This window comes from Nuphar pumila, chromosome 13, assembly GCF_984573655.1.
Source record: "Nuphar pumila chromosome 13, dmNupPumi1.hap1.1, whole genome shotgun sequence".
Taxonomy (NCBI): domain Eukaryota; kingdom Viridiplantae; phylum Streptophyta; class Magnoliopsida; order Nymphaeales; family Nymphaeaceae; genus Nuphar; species Nuphar pumila.
This window is the reverse complement of record NC_143261.1, coordinates 70002092-70027168: the sequence shown is the minus strand read 5'-3', so window position 1 is coordinate 70027168 and position 25077 is coordinate 70002092. Positions and strand designations below refer to the sequence as shown.

General features: G+C 39.2%; 1 protein-coding gene across 3 annotated transcripts in view; it reads left to right on the top strand.

The window, feature by feature from the left end:
• Window positions 1–589: 589 nt before the first annotated feature.
• Window positions 590–25077, top strand: part of LOC149818638 (ASC1-like protein) — a 79590-nt gene continuing 55102 nt past the window's right edge. For all 3 annotated transcript variants that reach the window (XM_089985234.1, XM_089985233.1, XM_089985235.1), the window contains exon 1: window positions 590–835. In XM_089985234.1, the coding sequence (XP_089841360.1) occupies window positions 698–835 (138 nt within the window). In that variant the 5' untranslated portion in view covers window positions 590–697. The remainder of the gene's footprint in view (window positions 836–25077) is intronic.

The following is a 25077-nucleotide window of genomic DNA, read 5'->3' as shown; positions in this document are numbered from 1 at the left end:
AAGAAGTTGAAAAGCGCAAATTTTAATTTATTACAAGATTTTTCTTGACGGGCATTTGCTTCATACAAAGATTTGACACATTGGCTTGGATCCAAATCATGCCTTAACCGGGTTGGACCCAATAGAATTTGCCTTCTTTATAAATCTATTTTTTGCTTGTAAACAGCTTAAACCTTGATCAATTTGAGCTCCAATCCACATTTAGATTCCATAAAATTGTGCTTACCAAACCTGATCCGATGCTTGAAATCGGAATATCTGAGTATCTGACCCGAAACCATGCCAAAACTCTATTAAAAATAAAAAATGGAGGCAGGCTCTTGAAGTCCATTATCTCAAAAACTTGGTTTCTACTTTCTAGTACTTTTCAGGTCCGGGTCCAGGACCCGAATCAGACATTCTATTTTCGAGACATTGGAAGTTTGCAAGCTGAATCAGCGTGCTCCTTGATACACAAAAAACAGTACCACAATCGTCATTTAAGGAATTCTGGATGCCCTTTGGTGGAAAATATAGTCAGCCCTTTGGTGGAAAATATACTCAACAATTTAAATATCTGAACATTCCTTCTTGGTCTTCAACTCTTTCTCTCTCTGATATTCAGAGATCTATGAGAGGCCTTCGATGCGAATCGTGAGCGTTTGAATCTGCTAGATTCTACGAAATTCGAACAGGGGTTCGTGTTTTTTCCGGGAAAATGTTGGATTTAAAATGGTTGGATGGAATCCAGTGGGAGAAAGAATCGTACCCCGTCTACGGAGACTTCGTCTTATTGCCGTTCCTCGCGATCTTCTTCCCGTTCGTGAGGTTCTTCCTCGATAGATTCATATTCGAGGTGCGTGAAAGATTCCCTCTAAACGATACCCATTTGCTGATTTCTTCTAATTTGTTGAAAATTCGCATCTTTGTGGATGGAGATTAATTTTTTCGATTTTTTATAAGTGGAATTTGTATTCTGTTTCCATTATGGTTTTGTTGGTTTCTTGTTTCAAGTTTGGTTTTTTGTGTTTTTTCCTGCTGGGTGTTTTTTTGTTAGCTTTTCAAGTAATTTGGTTCTATTGTTCAATGGGTTGTTTGGTTGATTGGATTTGTTTTGTTTCTGCGTATTTTTTCTTGTTCTGATATTGGGTATCTTTTAGAATGCACGTTTCTAGCGTGTTTCGATTTGAACATTGTGGCAATGACACGACTTTTTTTACCTTTTTCGGCTAGAATTAGATGTTATACTAGTGTAGGACCAACCCATTTGGATTAATTTGATTGTGATCGTCGGATTACCTTAAAGTTCTTCGAATGGAGCGCAAGTGATTTTGCACTGAATTTTTGTTGGGACGATTACTATACCTGATTTGCTTTATCCAGAATTGCTTCCAGTTCATATCTAGTGGCAAAGGATTTTGGCTGGTGGTGATTAAACTTCCTTCAATTCAATTAATGAACGGAAAATCCATAGTTTGTTGGATTTGAAAATCTACCTAAAACCAAACATGTTCTCGCTAAATCTTTGAAATCAAAACAAAAACTTGATGCTCAAGCATATCTGAATCCATTAGCGTTCCAGTGGATCGGTGATGGGTATCATCTTAAGTAGCTCTATTCCTTTCTCTAAACCTTATGAGAGAGATTGAATCTCTTTACGGTTATGAGAAGCTTCAAAGAGAGGGTCATTATATAAGGTTTGTAGACCATAACCTAATTTGTATCCAATTAGGAGTATGTCTTCAATTCAACTTATTATAGAATTGTAAACTGAACCGGTCTATTCATACAATGTACCATACCATATGAAATATCATATGGTCTAACCGAATTGGATCACGTAAACTGGGCCTGAACCTTAGACAATTTATAATATGCGGTTTAACGTATGTAGGCCCACACGATTTTTTTCAACAAACTCCTATTTGAGCCACATATGTAACCTTATAATCACACGTTATAACCTTATGAGCTAAAAAACACTATCTTATCAATTGCTATCTCTACCAATCTGGTTCATTGATCATGTCAATATAAAACCAAAGCAGTCTTCATTACAAATAACGTAATTGGATCCATCAATGATCACATATATTACCATAACCAAATGACATGGATTAAGTATAGATGTGAAGCATAAAAATTACATTCAATGTGATCAAACACACATATTTTCAACTGGTCCTTCCTTAGACTTTAGTGAAATCACAACAAAATGAGTATAGAATGAAACCGAAACTTTAACTTTATACTAAAGAAATTTATTATATCATAGAACATCCAAATACAAACTCCCACTAAACTAGCATATCATAAAATGATAAGACACCCATTCGAGGAGTATGCTCGTGAAAGACTTTGAGTGGCAAACCTTTGGTAAGCAGATCCACAATCATGGAGTTTGTGCCAATATGTTCTATCGATATCTGACCATTCTGCACTATTTCTTTAACAACAAGGAACTTAATGTCAATATGCTGACGAGCTCCTATTGTTATTGGAATATAGCACTACTGAATTATTGTCACAAAATAACATTAGCAATCTTTCAACATTATCCAAAATCCGAAGCCTTGTGACAAAATTACGTAACCATATTCCATAATTTGATGCCTCATAACAAGCTACGAATTCTACTGCCATGGTGGAAGAAGCAATGAGTATCTGCTTAGTATTCTTCTAGGAAATAACTCCTTCAGCCAACATAAAAACATAACCAGCCATAGATCTGCGACTTTCTTGGCATCCTGCAAAGTCAGAGTTAGAATACCCAATGATCTCCAACTGATCAGACCTCCTGTATGTAAGCATGTAACCTTTTGTTCTTTGCAAATACAGTATAACCTGTTTGGCTGCTTTCCAATGATCCATACCTGGGTTACTAAGATATCTGCCTAGCATCCCAACAATGTACGCTAAATCCGGACCCGTAGATACCTGAGCATACATAAGAATCCCCATAGCAAATGCATAGGGAATTTGTTTCATATACTTAATTTCAGACTGATGTTTGGAGCACTGAGCAAGACTAAACTTGTCTCCCTTAGCAACATGAGTATCCCCTGGTTTGCAATCCTTCATGCCAAATCTATTCAGAATCCTTTCGATATAGCTCTTTTGCGATAATTCAAGAATACCCCGAGAACAGTCTCGATGTATTTGGATTCCTAATACAAAAAAGGCATTCCCAAGATCTTTTATTTCAATTTTTTTTGTCAGAAATCTCTTGGTTTCGTGTAGTATGCCTATATCATTACTGACAAGCAATACGTCAACAACATACAAAACCAGGAAAATATATTTGCTCTCACTGAACTTATGGTATATGCATTCATCAACCACATTCATCTCAAAACCAAATGAGAGGACAACTTGATGAAATTTATGATATCACTGATAGGAAGCCTGCTTAAATCTATAGATGAATTTATTTAGTTTGCAAGCCACTTTTTTGGCATTGCCTGAGACAAAATGTTTTGGCTGCACCATATATATTGTCTCATCGATGTCATCATTAAGGAATACAGTCTTAACATCCATCTGATGCAACTCTAAATCATAATGAGGCACAAGTGCCATCATAATCCTAAAAGAGTTTTTGTAGAAACCGGAGAAAAAGTCTCTGTGTAGTCAATGCCTTCTCTTTGAGTAAACCCTTTTGCAATAAGACAGGCCTTATATCTTTCTACATTACCCATTGAATCTTTTTTTGTTTTAAATATCTATTTGCAACTAATGAGTCTCACACTTTGAGGTAATGGGATAAGATCCCACACGTCATTGTTCCTCATTGATTTAATTTTCTCATGCATTGCTTCAGTCCACTTTTGAGAGTTAGAACTTTGTATGGCTTGATGGGATTAAGCATCCGATAATCGATGCATAACCGCAATGATCCGTCCTTTTTCACGAACAAGACAGGAGCTCTCCAGGGCGAGACACTGGGGCAGATGAATCCCTGATCCATCAACTCCTGCAACTGCTTCTTGAGCTCTTCGAGCTCGGCTGGTGCCATCCGATATGGAGCCTTAGAAATTGGCGCAGTACCCGGCAACAACTCGATGTTGAATTGCACCTCACGAGGTGGAGGAAGGCCTGGCAGTTCCTCCGAGAAGACGTTTGGAAAATCTCGAACAACCTCCAAGTCTCCCATCGGGACTCGTGTCGGCTCGGACTGGATGACACTGACAAAAAAGGCAGTGCATCCCTTCCTCAGGTAGCTCTGCGCCTTCAGCGACGAAATCAACTTGCTCGCCCGAACGGGTTTCACGATCTTGAATTCCATCTTGGGCATTCCTGGTAGAGATAAGACAATCCTGCTATCTCGGCAGAAAATCTTGGCATGATACTTGTGCAGCCAATCCATGCACAGGATGACGTCAAATTCCGTCATCACTAGCAGGATAGCACAAGCCGGTAAATGCCAATCTGCCAAGACTACGTCCAACTCTGGTACGTAGGCCGCACAAATGGTGTTTTTCCCAATCAGGTTATACACTTCAAGGGTATTATGCAAGGGTTTTACAGGTATGTGCAAAAACTCGGCAAAATTTACCGAAATAAAAGAGTGTTTGGCACCACAATCAAAAAGCACAAAAGCCGCTTGGTTAGCGACAAAAAGGGTACCTTGCACTAGGTCGCCCTTGGTCAACTGCTCGGCCATGGCTGAGTAGACGCGTCCCAGCGCCCTCCTTTGACCGCTTGCCTGCGGTTGTGGCATCTGATACTGCTATTGTGACTGTGGTGGCCGAGGGAGCAGAGGTGCTCCGCTGGTCTGCTTGGAATCGTCAGTCGCCTTTTTGCGGCAATCACGGGCGTAGTGGCCCATCTTGCCACAATACAGACATCCACCTGTGTCGAGCGGGCACGCCTGCCCAAAGTGAGATCGCTGGCATCTGGGGCATACGTTGCCAGCCTGCTGCCTGGCTGGAGGGTTCCCCTGAGGCCGCTGACGTTTCGAAGGAGGATATCGTTTCCTTCCTTCTTCGCTCTTTACAGGAAAGAACAGTCGTTTGCCTGGGTCGCCGGAAGGTGTCTTCGGCTCACCACCCATAGTGGGTGGCCTCTTGCTCTGAGTACTCTTAGTGCGCTCCCAGGCTTCACTCAGGAGGGTGGCGGCAGCAACTGCCGCAGAGAAGGTTGATGGCATGCTCGTTAGGACCCGATACATGAGTCCCTCCTTCAGCCCTCGAACAAACTTTCCTGCTCGCTCGCGATCATCCGCGAACAGGTTGGGGCAGTAGGGCTCCAAACTCTGGAATTTGGCGATGTAATCTGTCAAACTCGAATTGCCCTGGCAGAGCTCCAAGAACTCCACCTTCTTCTCTCTCACGTGAGGCGGGAAGTAGTTCTCCAAGAAAGCCTTTCTGAAAGCTTCCCAAGGAATGGGCGAAATTCCCGAAAACTGCACACCCTTGGCCATGTCCCACTAACTGCGGGCATTCTCCTTCAGCCTGAAGGTCCTGAATAACGTCTTCTTGTCATCGGGCACTGACAAGACCTCGAACACTCGTTCCACCTCCTTCACCTAGTTATCGGCCATGTCTGGGTCGGGCTTGCCGTCGAAGGTCGGGGGGTCAAGCTTCAGAAATTTCTCATACGTCACTGCGGTATGCGGGATCGGCTCAGGAACGGGCGCTGGTTCCCTTTGGGAACGAATCTGGTCTCGCATAGCCGCTGCCAAGGAACCTAGGGAATCCATCACGAATCCCCGCTGATCTGACCATTCGTCAGCAGACCCTTCATTCGAGTTCCTTGCCATCCTTGGAGTAAACAAGGAATACCAATAATTAGAAATTTCAGGAAGCTCGAAACAAAAAAAAGCATAAGTACTATTCATGTTTAACATGAGTAGTTTATGTAAACCCAACAATGCTGGTACATAAGCAGAACGTGTCAAGCCACTTAGCTTAACAATACAAAATGCACCTACTAAGCAAGAGGAAAAAGTATACTCACAGTGCGATGCAGATGCTCAATAGTCAATAATCCTTGCTTCCCTTAGCTCTGATACCAAGTTGTAACGCCCCAAAATTTCAAACTTGCAAACCTTTCAGAAAAACAGACAAAAGACTAAAAAAAATCTCTTTATCTCAGAGATGGTTTATGAAATCAGCGGAAGACTATTCTTTTGTTAATTTCAGAAAGGCAAGCTGACAACTTTGGGCGCGTTAGCTAAAAGAACCAAAACGCACAACCCATGCTACTTGCAAACACTTGGAAAAACCACTTTCATTTAAAAAGTTCTCCAAGTAGTACAAAATTCGGATATCCCAAGGAAAATCCGTTACAAAACCCCAAACATCAGGACGCGAACTAAGAGCAGGAAGAAGAACGTCTTGGAGCCATCTTACCATCACGCCATCGCCTGTGGTGTACCTAATCATCACCTGTACCCATAGAATGAGTTAATTTCGCGAAAAACTAGTAGGTGCACAAGAGAGACTACAAGAAACTGAATTATGTAAATTTAATTCAGTAGGTTACGCAGTTTAAAGCAGATATTTAGTTAAACAGGTAAGCAATGCACACAGATAAATAGTGCAAACGCGTAAGTAGTGCAAGCGAATAAGTAGTGCAAGCGAATAAATAGTGCAAGCGAGTCAGTAGTGCAAGTGAATAAGTAGTACAAATGAATCAGTAGTGCAAGTGAATCAGTAGTGCAAACAAATCAGTAGTGCAAGCGAATCAGTAGTGCAAACGAATCAGTAGTGCAAGTGAATCAGTAGTGCAAACGAATCAGTAGTGCAAACGAATTAGCAGTGCAAGCGAATCCCACGACCCAACAACCAATGTAAACAAACTTTATGTTCCGATATTACTGGCCTGCGGGTACGCGCAGGCAAAACGTAGAAACAACTGAGACTAGTTTGGGCGTCTGTTATTCTATGTATTTTCAATAATCCGAATAGCTAGTTGAGTCCGCTCCAAAGGAGACGACTTTAGCCGAGAGAGGATTCTCTAGAGGCTGAAAAGCAGTGCCACAGATGCATCCAACTTCTGCAGAAGTGTTGAGCTAACTATTGTAGCCCCTTTCCCCTAACTTCAATGACTGGGGAGGCCGGATCATTGCCCGTAGGGTGGTTGTTAACAACCTGTCCATTGGAGTTTTTGTACCGCGCTGTCCTCTCCCTTGACAGAACAACCAGAAGCGAATGGGTGCGTTAGGGGTTGCTTAACTAACGACCCATCCTATGCTTTGGTCTTTAAACCACTCGAGCATCTTGCCTGTGAAGGCGAATGTAAGGCCATTTATGTGATTACAGCATTGTGCATTTAGCATTGTTCGAGGTCGTACGACCGTATCATCCGATCATTGCAGTACTAGACGTGTCGTGCACGACTACAAGTACTCTATGATGAAGGGGGTATAGCTCCTCAATAAAAGCCTTAACAGGAGTGTTTCACAAAGATGTAATGTTTATCAATTTTACTTTATCTTTTGAAACAACAGTACCTTATGCCAACATTATGCATGCGATTTTCTAGAATCTCATCCGCTATCGGGGTATCTACATGCCTTGCATGACTCGATACCGGCCTCAATAGACGGGATACAGGTTTCTCAATAAAACCCCTGCTAAGTAGCTTGCTTGAACCCCAACTCGTCTGCAGGACTGCATACTCGAAAAGTCAGGATCCTTGCAAGGTATCCTTCTCCTTAGACGAGGATGTAACGCTAGCTCCCAACTCAACTCTCGTCGCAAGAGAGAGAGAGTGGTAAATGCCCCTTGTATCCTTCACGAGGATGCCTTTAAGGCATACGCAAAGAGCAAGAACCTGCACGTCATCTGCAATAGCAAGGCAATACCAACACATATGCAAAAGCAAGAGCCTAGGCGCAGAGCGCGACGACAAGGTAAAGGCGGTAAGCAGAAGTGCAACACTAAACCTCGACGCGATGCACGACGACAAGTAAAAACTGTAAGAAGGTAAAGGGCAAGGATCGCGAAACCGCGTCCTTGAGTGAAGTGTATATTCGTATAAATATATATATTTGTATATATATATTTATTTAATGATCGTTTTTAGTTTAATTGAACTTAATTCAATTATCCAAGTCTTTCGTGCAATCTTCCCCTACCTTGGAGAGTTACGAGCTTGCTGGCGCCTGCGGATGTACACGATTGACGGCTCGGGTCGCGGAGCACGAGTGAAATCCGTCGTAGCTGCAAATATGCGATATTAACATGCAAACCCAGACAAAAGCAAACTCGACTTCTCCGATAGATAGGGCTGGGGCCAACCGTCCCAATTGACTCGAAAAAAGGATGGGGCAAGGCCAAATGACCCTTGCCGCCAAAAGAGGGACGTAGTCAATGCGAGCTGATGACTCACGCTTACTAGGAATTCCTCGTTGAAGACCAACGATTGCAATGATCTACCGCCATCACGATGTAGTTTCCGGAGATTACCCGGGCCTGTCTGCCAAGGGTATAGGCTCGTGCACAAAGGACACGGGGCCATCGGCTCCAGCTGGCAAGCAAAAAGGGCAGGGGCCGATGGCCCCTGCTAGAACAACTAAAAGGGCAGGGGCCGATGGCCCCTGCTAGAACAATCAAAAAGAGGCAGGGGCCTGTTGCCCTTGCTGAAATAAACAGGGCAGGGGCCGATGGCCCCTGCTGGAACATCCAAAAGGGGCAGGGAGGAGGGGCTCGACCCCTCCCCTGCCGTGACAGAAGTAGGGAGGGGCTCGACCCCTCCCCTGCCGTGACAGAAGTAGGGAGGGGTTAGCCCCTCCCCTGCAGCAACGAAAGCAGGGAGGGGCTCAGCCCCTCCCCCTCAGCAACGAAAGCAGGGAGGGGCTCAGCCCCTCTTTCTGCAGCCAGAAGGGCACCGGGAGGGGAATCGGCCCCTCCCGTACCCTGCGTGACACAGGGACGGCCCCTCCCTCGCTAAAATGGCTCGCAGGGAGGGGGCTTTACCCCTCCCCTGCAACCTAGGGCAGCAGGGAGGTGGCTCAGCCCTCCCCTCCCTGCGTAATTGAGAAACAAGGGGGAAAGAGACGAAAGAGGAGAAGAAAAGGAAAAGAGGGGAGAAGAGGAGGAGACGACATACTAGGGGTGGGTTTCGGAGGAAGCTCGCCGGAGAGGAAAAGGGGTCGCCGATGTCGTTGGGGGCGGTTGTCGAGGGTCGCCGGCGTTGGTGACAGTGGACGAGCGAGAGAGAGAAACAGAGAGACAGAGGGCGAGAGGCGGTGAGGGGGGTTTCGTAACCCTTCTCCTGCCTGCCTTGCTGTCTTTTAATGACAGCGAGGGGCGGTGGCCTCGAGTCCGGATCCGGCCCATATCAATAAATTTTTTTTTTGAAGTTCTTACACCATCTCGATGTGTTTAGTCCGCTCATGAAAAGTGTGATTTTTCGTAATATAAATTGCACTTTTGTTGCCATAACACAACTTGGTGGGACCTTCTATTGAGATCCCCATGTCTTCTAGCAACTGATGAATCCATACAATTTCCATGGTAGTAGTTGCTATGACACGATATTTAGCTTCATTTGAAGATAGGGAAACTTTTTGTTGCTTCTTACATCTCCACGAAATCAGTGAGTCTCCTAAGAACACACAAAAACCAGTGGTGGAGTAACAGTTATTTGGGTCACCTCCCCAATCAGAGTCAGTATAAGCAATTAACTTTAAATCTGAAGAAGAGGAAAGAAAAACTCCTTTATTTAGAGTACCCTTTATGTATCTTACGACTCGCAAGATGACACTCATATGGATTGAAGTTGGTGCGTACTGAAACTGGCTTGCAGTATGGACTGCATGAGAGATATCTGGTCTGGTAATACTCAGATACATCAATGACCCAACAAGTTGTCTTTAGGGAGTAGGATCTGAAAGAGGAATACTATCATCAATCTTCATTTTAGCTCCTACTATAGCAGGAGTTTCACAAATCTTTTCATTTGTAATACCTAACCTGTCAATGATCTCAGAAGCAAGCTTAGTTTGAGATAAAAAATACCCTCTATGAGAGTATGCTACTTCAATCCCTGCATTGGATTTTCTAACAAACAAAGCAGTGTCAGTAAAACAAGAAGAAAATCCATTTTCCAACATTAGTGAGTTAAACCTGTCATACCAAGCCTTAGGGGCTTGCTTTAGGCCATAGAGTGCTTTCTTAAAACGAAACACTTTCCCTTTGGGAGTCTCCATTCCAGGTGGGGCATCCATATAAACTTTCTCATTCAAATCACCACTCAGGAAGGCATTCTTAACATCCATTTGATAGATGTTCCAATTGTTAATGGATGCAACAATGATGAGACAATGAACAATGACCATACGAGCTACTGGAGCAAAGGTCTTCTCATAATCAATTCCATATTCTTGACTATATCCTTTTGCAACCAGTCAGGCCTTATATCTTTCGAGGGATCCATCACTCTTAGTCTTAACCTTAAATCCCCATCTACATCCTATTGTTTTCTTACCTTTAAGAAGGTCTTGAAATTCTCATGTCTTAGCTCTTTTCTGAGTTCTGAGTTCATTATTCATAACAGCTATCCATTCAGGACATTTTTGTACTTCCTCGAAGTTTCTAGGTTCTATATATGAATGAATGGCGCTTAGACATACTCTATGTTTAGGTGAGAATGAATCATATGAGATGAACCTAGAAGGAGTTTTTCTATGTCTTTCGGTACTATAAAGGTTCTCCTCACCTTGAGAAGCAGTCCTACTATCATCATTATATCTTTCAAGGGCACTTCTGAAGGTGTTTCTATCTCTATAGGTATAGGTGATGGGGTCCCTAGGAGATTCTTCATCAACACTTTGAGGAAATGTGAAAGACCCAGGACTGGTTTCCCTGGTTTCATTATCACTGGAGTCATTCTGATTTGTCTCATCATCACTAGTATCATCATTTTTTGTTAACAGGTCAAATAAAAGGAATAATCTATGTTTTTGTCATTAGATTCATGGTTTTCGAAACCACTAAGATTTTCCAAGAAGCTTATATTTCTAGAAACATAACAGTTAGTCATTTTTAACATCATAACATCGAAAACCCTTTTGGGTTTCGGAATAACCAAGAAAGGCGCAAGGAATGGCCTTTAGAGAAAGTTTGTCGTTTTTATCAGTAAGAACAAAACATTTACATCCAAAAACCCTCAACCTACTATAATCAGGTTCTTTTTCATACAATTTTTCAAATGGAGAAATCTTGTTCAAATTTTTTGATGAAAGTCTATTTATGAGATCGACCGATGCAAGAGCTGCCTCAGCCTAGAGTTTCTTTGGAATATTTTACGAAATGAGCAAGGTTCTAGTTGTTTCAATGATATGCCTATGCTTTCGTTCAGCTAATCCATTTTGTTAAGGGGTTTTAGGACAAGATTTTTGATGGAGGATACCATAACTTTCAAGGTAACTCTTGAACTCGTTCGAAAGGTATTCGCCATTGGAGTCGGATCTAAGAATTTTTAAAATTCCATTGAATTGATTAAAAACCATCATATGAAAAGTTTTAAAAATTGAAAATACTTCATGTTTATGTTTAAGAAAATATATCCAACAAAATCTAGTGTAATCGTCCACAAAAATCACATAGTACGAGAATCCTCTTTTAGATATTACAAGAGCTGGACCCCATACATCGGAATGAACAATTTCAAAGGGTTTTATCGTAAACATGGATCTTTGTGAGAAAGGTATACTTTTCATTTTCCCAAGAATACATTCATTACATACAAAATCCTCTTTACAAAGATGTTTAATAAAAGGCAAATAAGAGATTTTAATAATGTCAAAGGGTTTTATCGTAAACATGGATCTTTGTGAGAAAGGTATACTTTTCATTTTCCTAAGAATACATTCATTACATACAAAATCCTCTTTACAAAGATGTTCAATAAAAGGCAAATAAGAGATTTTAACAATGTTGGGATGTCCCAGTCTCTTATGCCATATATGAATATCTTTGTTTTGAGCAACATTACAAAATTGATTCTTGGGAATTTGAAGAAAATCAACATAGTACAGGTCTCCTCTCCTAGAGCCTTCCCTAATCAATCTCCCGGACCGTCGATCCTGTATCCAATATTCGTTAGAGGAGAATTTTATATCGCAACCATGGTCCGAGAGTTGAGAGACCGAAAGTAAATTTAAACTTAGTTTTGGTATAAGACGAATTTTTGGAATAAAGAAATCTTGTTTTTCAAAATTACCTATTCCTTTAATTTCAAGAGGTGTTCCATCCGCCGTTGAGACAAAAGATGCAAGAGAATTTTTAGAAAACTCGGAAAGAGAATAAGCACTCGGGGTCATGTGAAAAGATGCACCGAAATCTAGAAGCCAAGATGTCTTACCGGGATGTGAGAAAGTAGTCATAGCGGCTCCGGAAATCCCTCCCTTGAGAAGAGGTTGTATGGCTTCTACAATTTGTTGAAGAGAAAGGGACCCATTTGACGATGATGGCCGTTCCTCCGGTTGAGATGTCATAGCCGTTGCAAGCAATTTCTTTCATTTTGGGAAAATAGGTTTAATATGCTCCGACTCTTTACAAAAATGACATGTAAGCTTGCTATAGTCTCTCTTTGCTCCTTAACCACTTGAGTTTTGATTCTTGAAGTGAGGGGGCTTGTAGGTCCTTAAATTATTCCCCAGTCTTGATACGACATTAGCACCTTCATTTTCTTCAATGTGAGGAGCAGCAAGAACACTTGGATGGTTCTTGCTAATTTTCATGCGAGTCTCTTCCCCACTAAGTTTAGTAATTACATCTTCAAGAGAAGGAGAAGTGAAAGCGGATAAAAGGGAAGACCGAATTTGTTCAAATTCAGGCCTAAGCCCATTCAAAAAATCGAAGAACCTATCTTCTTCTAATTGTTTGTGGCGAAGCTCTATTGCTTCTCCACTCCATTTTGGTTCGAGCATTGCAAGATCGTCCCAAATAGAAGAGATCTCGGCAAAGTACTCTCTTATAGACATTTTCCCTTGTTGAAGCGTTAGCGCCCTTTTTTGAAGATAATATTTATGGGATAGATCCCTAGACGTGTACATCTTCTCAAGATATTCTCAAGCTTGAGAGGCCTTCTTAAACTTGATGATATTTGCATTGATTCTTGTTTCTATAGAGGAAAAAATCCAAGAGAGGATTTTAAAATTCCTCATTTCCCATTCCTCATGCTTTTTTGAGTACTCTTCAAGAGCTTTGGTTCTTTCTTCTCCATCGAGAATTTTGATTTCACCTCCATTAACAATGGTGATTTTCGGTTCCGGTTCGGGGATTGTGCCTTGCACATAACCCCATAGACCCTTCCCCTTTATATGAGCCTCCATGTTCCCTGCCCAAACATGATAGTTGAATCTATTTAGCTTAAAGCCGAGAGCAAAATGAGACTCTTTTTCACCCATTAAGGAGTAAAGAGGGAGGGAGAAATACGCACCAACACAAGATTTTAAGCTCTTACTTGCACAAGATTCTTCCAAAATATTTGAGAAGCAAGCTCCACCACTTCAATCTTCAAATGTCCGAAGGCACACTTTTCGAGGCACTCGAAAAACAAATAAATCCACGATCCTTTATCACCAACCTGGCTCTGATACCATGTAAAAGTATCTCCAACAAGATACTAATAATAATATTATAATATTATAGGAAACAAAAGTGAGCATACACGCACAACAAGAACACTTATGCACAAAGAGCACAACACAAACTCACAAATGTGAACCCAAAAGTCATAAGTTTCACTAAAAGAGCTTGGGCTATAATCCCACAAGCATACAAATACAAGGGAGGAAGCCCTTATTTATAGGGCAAGAGAGAGCCTTGAGAGGGGCTCCACACATAGTCGTTGGAGCCCCTGAGGGGGTCCAACGACTAGTGTGTTGTCCCCCCCAAGGTAAAGTACATAAAAAGAAAATAAAAAAAGGATTTAAGAAAAAGAAAAAGGAAATTGTAAAAATAAATTACAATCATATTCAAGAAATTGAATATGTGTAAAAAGACTAAACTAACCCTACAACTACTCTTAGGAAAAATATATATTATATATATAATAAGTAGATACATATACATATATATTAATATATGTATATGTATTACCTTATATATATAAAATATATAAAATAGATTACATGGTTGAATACATAATTTAACAAAAGCTTCATCAGATCCTTGTTTGACAAAGTAATATCTCTTCTCTTTCTTGCTTTCAAACTCTTTTTCTATAAATGGCCAACAAGGCTGTAAAAATCGACCTCTCATTCAAATTGGATGGGACCAATTACCGGATGTGGGCGACCGCTATGGAAAATAACCTCAAAGGTAAAAAACTTTGGGGTTATGTGTGTGAAACCATTCCGGAACCACAAATGAAGTTAACTAAGTTTGAAGGAAATGAGGAAAGAGCATTAAACGAAGAAGAAAAAGGGAAGGTTATTCTTAACTTCTCTTAAAAAATGGAAGATTGTGAAAGTGAGCATGCTAAAATTCTAGCATGGTTCATGAATAATGTTGAATTAAAGATTTGTGCAAATCTTGCAAAGTTCAAGAAGGCTATTGAAGCTTGGTTTTTTATGAAAGACATGTACACTCAAAGAGACCTTGCTAGGCATTTCTTTCTACAAGAAAAGGTAAGAGAAACCAAGCAAGGTGATATGAGTATTAGGGACTATTATAGTGCCCTATCTTCTTTATGGGATGAACTTGTTATTCTCGAACCTCAATGGGAAGGTAGTGCTATTGCCATGAGGCAAGTTCGTCCTGAGTTTGAGCTGTTAAAATGTAAAACTGTACATATATGTATATATATAATAATATTATATTATTATATATATAAATACATTTTTAATTTCTTTCTTTTTTGTATTTTTTTTCCTTTATTTTTATTTTTTGTTTTTATGTCATCTAGTTCAGTTTGAACTAGAATGACTGTTGCTAGTCAAGTCCTGTCCAGACTTGACTAGCAATAGAGCTGTTGGACTGACACAGTCCAACAGCTCTTAATAGAGCTGTTGGACTGACACATTCCAACAGCTCTAAATAGAGCTGTTGGACTGTGCCCAACAGCTCTATTGAGTCCTCTTTCAGCTGTGTATATAAAGGGGTGCAACCCCTCTTGTATTTCACTCCAATGCTTCTTAAGCAATTGGTTTTTCATATCAATAAAGAATACATTTTTATTTTTATTTTGTTTCCAGTTATACCCTTTTTAAGGGTTATGCTTTAGTGTCATTCTTGACACTTGCTCTTGTTAATCAAAGCTCGTGTTTCGAAGATCCCCATTTCATTTCATGGTATCAGAGCCGCGGAAGTACTAAATCTTGAGGAAAAGCTGCCTCGGTTTCTGTGCCCGTTTGCAAAAGTGTTCGCCACTTGAAGAGAAGTGTTTTATCACTTCATTGGAGAAGATTTCACATCTTGTTGTATTGTTTTTTTTTTTCTTTCTTTCTCATTTTCCTTCTTGTTTCTCTTCTATCCCTATTCTTTCTCTCCTTGTAATCGATGGATGACAATGATAAAGTCACCATCATGCCTATGAAACTAAGCGATACGAACTATGTAACATGGGCTTCAATCATGAAGCACCATATATGGGGAAAAGGCTTATGGGGGATTGTGGATGGTTCCGATTCGGAACCTAAGCTATCTCTTACTAAAAAGGAGGGAGATAAAGACGTCCCTCTATCGGAAGAAGAGAAAATCAAGGCTATTGCCTCATACGAGAAGAAATGGAAAGAATGGAGAATATCTCATGCGAAGATAATGTCATGGCTTATCAATAGCGTTGACATTAAAAAATGCTCAAGTCTTGCCAAATTTGATCATGCCGATAAGGCATGGGAATACCTTAAGAATATGTATTCCCTTAAAGATATTGCACACGTGTGCAACCTCCAAGAAAAAGTTCGAATGATGACACAAGGAGACAAAACTATTCGTGAATATTACAATGGGTTGTCCGAACTTTGGGAAGAACTTTCCCTTTTAGAACCAAAGTGGCATTGTGCCGAAGACATCGAGCTTCGTCAGAAACAACTCGATGTTGAACATTTTTACCAGTTTATCACTGGATTAAGGCCGGAATTTGAAACCACTAAATCGGCCCTACTTCACCGGGGAAAAATTCCTTCTATTGTGGAAACTATTGAAGAGTTAACAATGGAAGAAAATCGTCTCCGGAAAGGTTCTTTAAAAATTGAAGATGATTCCGTTTTAGCCGTGTCTAGACCAGGGAATCATGTTCGATCATATAGGCCTCCTCACTTTAACCGACAAAATGGTGACTATGATAAGAAGAAAGTTATTTGTCATCACTGTCATGAACCGGGACACTACAGGCCACAATGTCCCAAACTTAAGGAGCTGAGAGAAAAAAGAGCTGCAATTGCTGGATCGGAGCCTAAAGATCAGGATGCACCAGTTTCCCTAGCCCAACTAATGGAGATCCTTCAGCCTCTCATCAAAGGTGCCTCTTCCTCATCTGAAGCTTCAACCGGCGCAGCAGCCTCATCTTTTTCTGATTTAGGTAAAATTTCTTGGCTTCTTGACTCTGGTGCATCTTTTCATATGACCCCAAATAATCAAAGTCTATCCAAATGTGTTAAAAATAAAACAAGTGTGTCAAAGGTCTTTACTGCTGATGGGACTTCTCTTGAAATAGAAGGAATAGGAGATTTTGAAAAAATTTATAAAACAAAAAATTTTTTTATTCCAGAAATTAGACATGTTCCCAAATTAAATTTAAATCTTTTATCTGTATCTCAAATTTCTGATTATGGGTGTAATATTTCTTTTTCTTCTCATGGTTGTTGGGTACAGGATCGCCAGTCAGGCAAGCTGATTGGGGAAGGCCATAGAGAAGGAGGACTCTATTACATGGATTTTTTGGAAATGCCGAAGAAAGCTTTTTGTTATAATATTCAAAAAATAGAGTTGGAACTGTGGCATAAGAGACTTGGTCACCCACATATAGCCAAAATCCAACATTTTCCAAATCTAGGGAAATTTTGTAACTCTGAATCATTTGATTGTAAAGATTGTATTCTCGGCAAAATGAAAAGATTACCATTTCAGAACAGAACCTTTTTCTCTTCAAGACCACTTGAATTAATACACTCGGATGTTTGGGGTCCTGCACCAGTAATTTCTAAAGGATGATTTGTTTACTATGTTATTTTTGTCGATGATTTCTCCCGACATACGTGGATGTACTTTCTCAAACATAAGTCTGAAGTATTTTCATACTTTCAAACTTTTCATAATATGGTTAAAAACAAATTTCAAAATGATATTACTATTTTTCGCACAGATTCAGGGGGAGAGTTTTTATCCACAGATTTTCAAAATTATCTTAAATTGCATGGCATCACACATCAAAGATCTTGTCCTTATACACCTCAACAAAATGGACTGGCAGAACGAAAACATCGCCATATTATAGAAACCACTAGAACTTTATTAATAGCAAATCAAGTCCCTAAAAACTTTTGGGCAGAAGCTGCCTTAACTGCCACCTATCTCATTAATAGGATGCCATCTTCTTCGTTACAAAATATCACTCCCATTGAAAAACTTATGAACATTTCTCCAGACTACTCTAGATTAAGAATATTTGGGTGCAAATGTTTCATATTTACTGACAAAAATGATAAACTTTCCCCTCGTGCGATTCCCTGTGCCTTTTTAGGATATGCTGAAAACCAGAAAGGTTATAGATGTTTTGACTTCAAAAATAATAAACTATATGTGTCTAGAAATGTTCCTTTCTTGAAAAGGAGAGCTTCTTTGATTTTAGAAAATTAAAAGACGTCACTGAGTACTCCTTTTTGCTAGATCTAACATCAACATCTGATGAATATGACCTTGATTGTAACTTTGATGATGATCCAAGAATTATTGATCTTAATGTTGAAAATGAAGAAGTTCATAGAGATACTAGTATTCAATATTCCAGGCGACAAGAGTCTAATACTCCATGTGCACTTGAGAAATATTCTAACATTCCAACTAGACAATCATCTCGAATCTCGAGGCCTCCAGAAAAGTTTGTATCATACGAGTCTTTCTCACCCACATATAGGGCAGTTATTGCATTAATTCACTCATATGAAGAACCATCCACATATTTTCAAGCAAAAAATGATATCAAATGGATAGAAGCCATGAAAGTTGAATTAGATGCACTTGAAAAGGCTTCTACATGGAATATTCAAGATCTTCCTCCAGGGAAGAAAACTATAGGATGTCGATGGGTTTATAAAATTAAAACCAAGAGTGATGGTACTCTTGAAAGATATAAAGCCCGTTTAGTAGCCAAAGGTTATGCCCAAGAATATGGGATTGATTATGAAGAAACCTTTGCTCCGGTGGCTCGTATGACTACTGTCCGAACCTTAATTGCCTTAGCTTCTATCAAAAAATGGTCTATTTTTCAAATGGATGTCAAAAATGCTTTTTTAAATGGAAAGCTAGTTGAAGAAGTATATATGGAACCCCCTCCTGGTCTAAGTATTCCTAAGGGTAAAGTCCTTCGCTTAGAAAAAGCTCTTTATGGACTTAAACAAGCACCAAAAGCTTGGTATGATAGGTTTAGTCGTGTTATGATTGATATTGGTTTTCAATTCTGTTTAACTGACACTGCTTTGTTTATTAAGAATTCTGATGCAGGAATCATTGTGCTTCTTCTTTATGTGGATGATATGATCATCACCGGAAGCGATAAACAGGGAGTTGAAACAATCAAAACACTTCTTAAATCTCATTTTGAAATGACTGATTTGGGCTTGTTGAGATATTTTTTAGGCATTGAAGTTGCTTATTCTCCTAGAAGATATTTATTATCTCAGACTAAATTTGCTTTTGATATTGTTTTCAGGTCTGGTATTACTGATGATAAGAAAGTTGACACTCCAGAAGTTGTTAATGTTAAAATGAAGATTGATGATGGAGAACTTCTTGCAGACCCTACTCCTTACAGACAGCTTTTCGGGGCACTTTCCTATCTATCCATTACCAGACCAGATATAGCACATGTTGTTCATACAACAAGTCAATTTCAACATGCTCCTACTTCTGTTCATATGGGAGCAGTCATGCGTATTATCAGATACATCAAGTCCTCTCTTTCACGAGGACTTTTCTTATCTTCCTCCTCTTCTCTTGATTTAATTGCATATACTGATGCTGATTGGGGAGGTGATCCCAATAACAGACACTCAACCACTGGCTTTTGTGTCTTTTTAGGGGAATCATTAATCTCGTGGAGGTGTAAAAAGCAGCAGAGGGTATCTCTCTCATCCATCGAAGCTGAATACAGAGCCATGGCAACCACGACCATGGAAGTAGTTTGGCTCCGACGACTGCTTGTTGACATGGGAGTTGAAGCAACAAAGGCTTCACAAATGTGTTGTGACAACAAAAGTGCGATCTACATTGCCAGTAACAGAACATTCCACGAACGCACCAAACACATCGAAATGGATTGTCACTACGTCAGAGAGGAATATCTACACGGGATAATTGATCTGCCATATGTCACTTCAGAATATCAGTTAGCAGACCTCTTTACAAAGCCTCTCGCTGCTCCCCGATTTCACTTTCTCTTAGACAAACTTTCGCTCATTGTACCGTAAGTTTGAGGGGGAGTGTTAAAATGTAAAACTGTACATATATGTATATATAATAATATTATATTATTATATATATAAATACATTTTTAATTTCTTTCTTTTTTGTATTTTTTTTCCTTTATTTTTATTTTTTGTCTTTATGTCATCTAGTTCAGTTTGAACTAGAATGACTGTTGCTAGTCAAGTCCTGTCCAGACTTGACTAGCAATAGAGCTGTTGGACTGACACAGTCCAACAGCTCTTAATAGAGCTGTTGGACTGACACATTCCAACAGCTCTAAATAGAGTTGTTGGACTGTGCCCAACAGCTCTATTGAGTCCTCTTTCAGCTGTGTATATAAAGGGGTGCAGCCCCTCTTGTATTTCACTCCAATGCTTCTTAAGCAATTGGTTTTTCATATCAATAAAGAATACATTTTTATTTTTATTTTGTTTCCAGTTATACCCTTTTTAAGGGTTATGCTTTAGTGTCATTCTTGACACTTGCTCTTGTTAATCAAAGCTCGTGTTTCGAAGATCCCCATTTCATTTCATGAGCAACTTAGAGGATCCCTTCTTCATAGGGCTTCTACTCCTCTAAGTGACATTTTGGCCGACTTATGTCAAAAAGAAACTCATTTGGCCTTGAAAAGAAATATTAATGAAGTTCATGCCGTATCTAGACCCGACAACAATGTAAGATCATATAAACCACCTCATTTTTGGAAGAATAATGGTAGTGGAGGAAGAAAAATCATGTCATAATTGTAATGAACTGGGCCATATACGTCCGGATTGCCCCAAATTCAAGAAGAAAGTAGCTTCCGTTGGTGAAATTCCTCCAAACACAAATGAAGATTCAAAGAAAGATGGAGACATAAAGGAGTCCATTGCTCGTCTTAACGAAACTCTACAACAATTCATGAAGATGAACTCCACTCCATCATCCTCTACACCATCCACTTCTGGTGCCACCATCTCTTCCTTTCCAGGTATGACCTCTTGAATTCTTGACTCGGGTGCCTCCTTTTATATGACTCCGAATGCATCACTTTTGTCAAAACCAAGTCTCAATAAATTCAAATCATATGTTTCCACCGCCGATGGAACATCTTTGGATGTTGAAGGCATTGGAAACCTTGAAAAAACTTATGACCAAAACAAAGATTTTTTTGTTTCCAAAATCCGAATTATTTCAAAACTTAATTTAATTTTTTTTTCATTTCTCAAATTACCGATTTTGAATGAAATGTCTCTTTTTTACCCACTCATTGCTATGTGCAGGATCTCCGGTCCAGGAAGCGGATTGGGCAAGGCCATAGAAGAGGGGATCTTTATTATATGGAGTTTTTGTCTTTGCCATCCAACTCATTTTGTAATCATGTTCAATCTAAAGATATTGAGACTTGACATAAGAGGCTTGGACATCCTAGTATTTCCAAGTTGTATCTCTTTTCTTTCTTGGAAAAATTTTGTAATACAAGTACATTTATATGCAATGATTGTATTCTTGGAAAGATTCATTCGCTATCGTATTCACATAGTAATTTTGTGTCAAAAAGACCTTTTGAACTTGTCCATTTTGATGTATGGGGGCCGGCACTCGTTATGTCCAAAGGCGGATATTCCTACTATGTTACTTTTATTGATGACTTTACTAGATATACATGGGTATACATTATTAAAAACAAATCCGATGTCTTCAATAATTTTAAAGAATTTCATGTTCTTATTCAAAATCAGTTTCAAAACAATATAGCCATATTTAGATCTGATTCTGGAGGTGAGTACATGTCTAAAGATTTTCAAAGTTATTTCAAAATAAATGGAATTTTGCACCAACGATCTTGTTCTAAAACTCCGCAACAAAATGGTCTTGCGGAAAGGAAACATAGATATTTAATTGAAACCACAAAAACACTTCTTGTCTCTAAAAATGTTCCTAAAAACTTTTGGGCCGAAGCTCTACTTACCGCAACATATCTTATCAATCGTATGCCCTCTTCATCTTTAAAAAATGTATCACCTTTTGAAAAATTATTTAAAATTACTCCAGATTTTAATAGACTAAGGATCTTTGGATGTAAATGCTTTGTGCTTGTGCAAGGACAAGATAAATTATCACCCAAATCTCTTGAATGTGTGTTCATTGGCTATGGTGAAAATAAAAAAAGGCTATAGATGCTATGATATTCGGAACAATAAACTCTATGTGTCAAGAAATGTAAACTTTTTTGAAGATCAAAATGGTTTTGATATCCACACATCTAGAGAAGACATTGATTATTTCTTCCTATTTGACTTAGATCCGAGAATTGAGTCCCCAGATGCAATTATTTGCGATAATACTTGTGATGGCATTTCACATCATAATGATATACCACAACATGATAATGTTTCTCAAAATGCGAACCTTAATGATATAAATGTATATACCCGGCGATTTGGAAATGAACATCAACATGTCCTTAAAAGATATTCTCAAGACTTCTCTTTAGAAGAACCTATTGATGACAATCAACCTAGGAGATCTTCTTGTAATAGTAGGCCACCACAAAAAATTGTGTCTTATGAATCTTTTTCACCTAATTATAGGACTTGTCTCATGTTGATACATTCGTATCATGAGCCTACTTCATTTAAAAAAGCTAAAGATCGTTCTTATTGGATTGAAGCCATGAGAATTGAATTAAAGACTCTTAACAAAGCCCAAACTTGGAGCATTATTCGTCAACCATTAGGAAAAAGGCAATTGGGTGTAGATGGGTATATAAAGTCAAAACCAAATGTGATGGATCTCTAGAAAGATACAAAGTTCGTTTGGTTGCAAAAGGCTACGCCTAAGAATATGTGATTGATTATGAAGAAACTTTTGCTCCAGTCGATAGAATGACTAGTGTGCGAACATTAATTGCCTTAGCTTCTATCAAGCAATGGCCGATATATCAACTTGATGTTAAAAATATATTTTTAAATGGAACTCTATGTGAAGTTCTTATGGATCCTCTACCAGGTCTTGAAATTGGTAAATGAAATATTCTAAAGTTAAATAAAGCTCTGTATGGTCTTAAACAAGCACCAAAAGCTTGGTATGATCTTTTTAGCAAAGTAGTTCTCAATAATGGTTTTTTCTCATGTTATACTGATACTGCTTTGCTTGTTAAAACCTTATTAAAAATATTCTCAAAGAAAATTTTGATATGTCTGACCTTGGTTTTCTAAGGTACTTTTTAGGAATTGAAATTGCATACTCCTCCAAGGGGTATGTTCTCTCTCAGATGAAGCTTGCCTCCGACATTATTGCCCGGTTTGGGCTGACTGATGACAAGAAGATGGAGACTCCAGAAGTGATCAATGCCAAGATGAGAGCCAATGACGACACTCCTTTAGTAGATCTCATGCCTTATCGTCAGTTGATTGGGTCACTAACATATTTATCTATCATCAGGCTCGATATTTCTCATGCGGTTCATAGTGCAAGCCAATTTCAGACTGCTTCTTCTACTATTCACATGGCTGCAGTAATGAGGATTATCAGATATTTGAAAAACACCACAACTAAAGGATTATTCTTACCCTCTTCTTCACCTCTCACTTTACTTGCCTATACTGACTCTGATTGGGGGGGGGGGTAACCCCGATGATCATATTTCCACCACAGGTTATTGTGTGTTTCTTGGAGAGTCACTTATTTCATGAAGGTGTAAGAAGCAACAAAAAATTTCTCTCTCTTTTGCAGAAGCAGAGTATCGTGCAATGACCACTACCACCACTGAGATTGTATGGTTAAGAAGTTTGCTTAAAGATATGGGCGTCTCATTCTCAACTCCTTCGAAGCTGTGCTGCGACAACAAGAGTTCTATCTATATTGCCAGCAATTACACCTTTTATGAACGAACAAAGCACATCGAGATGGACTATCATTCTGTTCGTGATGAGTTTTTACGGGGCACCATTCAACTATCATATGTTCCTACTGAGTACCAGTTGGCGGACTTCTTCACCAAAGCTTTGCCATCGCCTCGTTTCTACTTTCTCCTTAGCAAACTCTCGGTGATCTCACTATGTGTTTGAGGGGGGGTGTTAAAATATGTTATACATATATATATATATATATATATATATATATAGAGAGAGAGAGAGAGAGAGAGAGAGAGAGAGATTATGACACATACACATATATATTCTACGTATATATGTCTATGTGTCTATCTACATATATAAATATATATATTTCTTTTGTAATACCCAATAGGGGCAAATTAGTCTTTTCATATTGTACACGCATATCCTAAAAGATATGCTCCTTTTTCTCTTTTCTTTTTTTCTTTTCTTTCTTTATTAGTTGAGAGGAGTCCACAAAGAGTCGTTGGACCCCTCTAACGATCATAAATATGATCGTTGGAGGGGCTCCAACGACTCTATGGGAGCCCCTCCTTGGGTCCCTTAGTGTGTATAAATAAGGGGCTTGACCCCATCTATTCTTTAAGCTCCTTGTGAAGCCTCATGTGAGTGGAATATATTTTTTCACCTTATTTTGTGTGTTTTACCACTTTTATGGTTTATTGCAATCTTGCCCATTAGTGGCTTCTTGTGTATGTGCGTGCGCTCGTGCTTGCTCTTGGGGATATCACCTCACTCATTTGGCACTTCGTTACATATGGTACTTTTGTTGTCGTAGCATAGTTTTAAAGGTTCTAAAATATCAACTCCCATATCTAAAAGTAATGCTCTCATCTACTTAACCTCGGTGGTTATTGTAGCCATCGCCCTGTAGTCAACTTCTTTGGAGGATAAGAACACTTTCTGTTGTTTCTTGCATCGCCAAGAGATGAGGGAATCACCTATAAAAACACAAAAATCAGTAGTTGAGTGACGGTTATTAGGATTTCCTCCCCAATCAGAATTAGTATAAGCAATAAGATTTAAAGATGAAGAAGAAGATAAAAATAACCCTTTAGAGATAGTTTTCTGGATGTATCGAACTATTCTTAATACTGCACTCATGTGAACCGATATGGGCACATGTTGAAACTGACTTGCATTGTGTACTGCATGCACACTGTCAGGTATGGTAATAGACATACATTAGTGATCCGATAAGTTGCCTATAAGGAGTTGGATCATCTAATAATACTCCGTCTTCAGCTCTCATTTTTGCATTTATCACTTCAGGAGTATCAACATACTTTGTGTCAGTGATTCCCCAACGTGCAATAATATCAGCTGCAAACTTGATTTGAGACAAAATGTACCCTCTTGACGAGTAAACTACTTCAATTCTTAAAAAATATCTCAAAAAACCAAGGTCAGTCATATCAAAAGATTTTTTAATCATAGTTTTGATTTCTTTAATTTCCTTCTGGCTATTTCCAATGATGATCATGTCATCAATATTCAGGAGAATAATAATAAGTGAGGTACATGTAGATCTTACAAACAGAGCAGTGTCAGTGTAACAGGATTTAAAACCAAAGTTCAATACAGGATTACTAAACCGATCATACCATGCTTTAGGGACTTGTTTAAGCCCA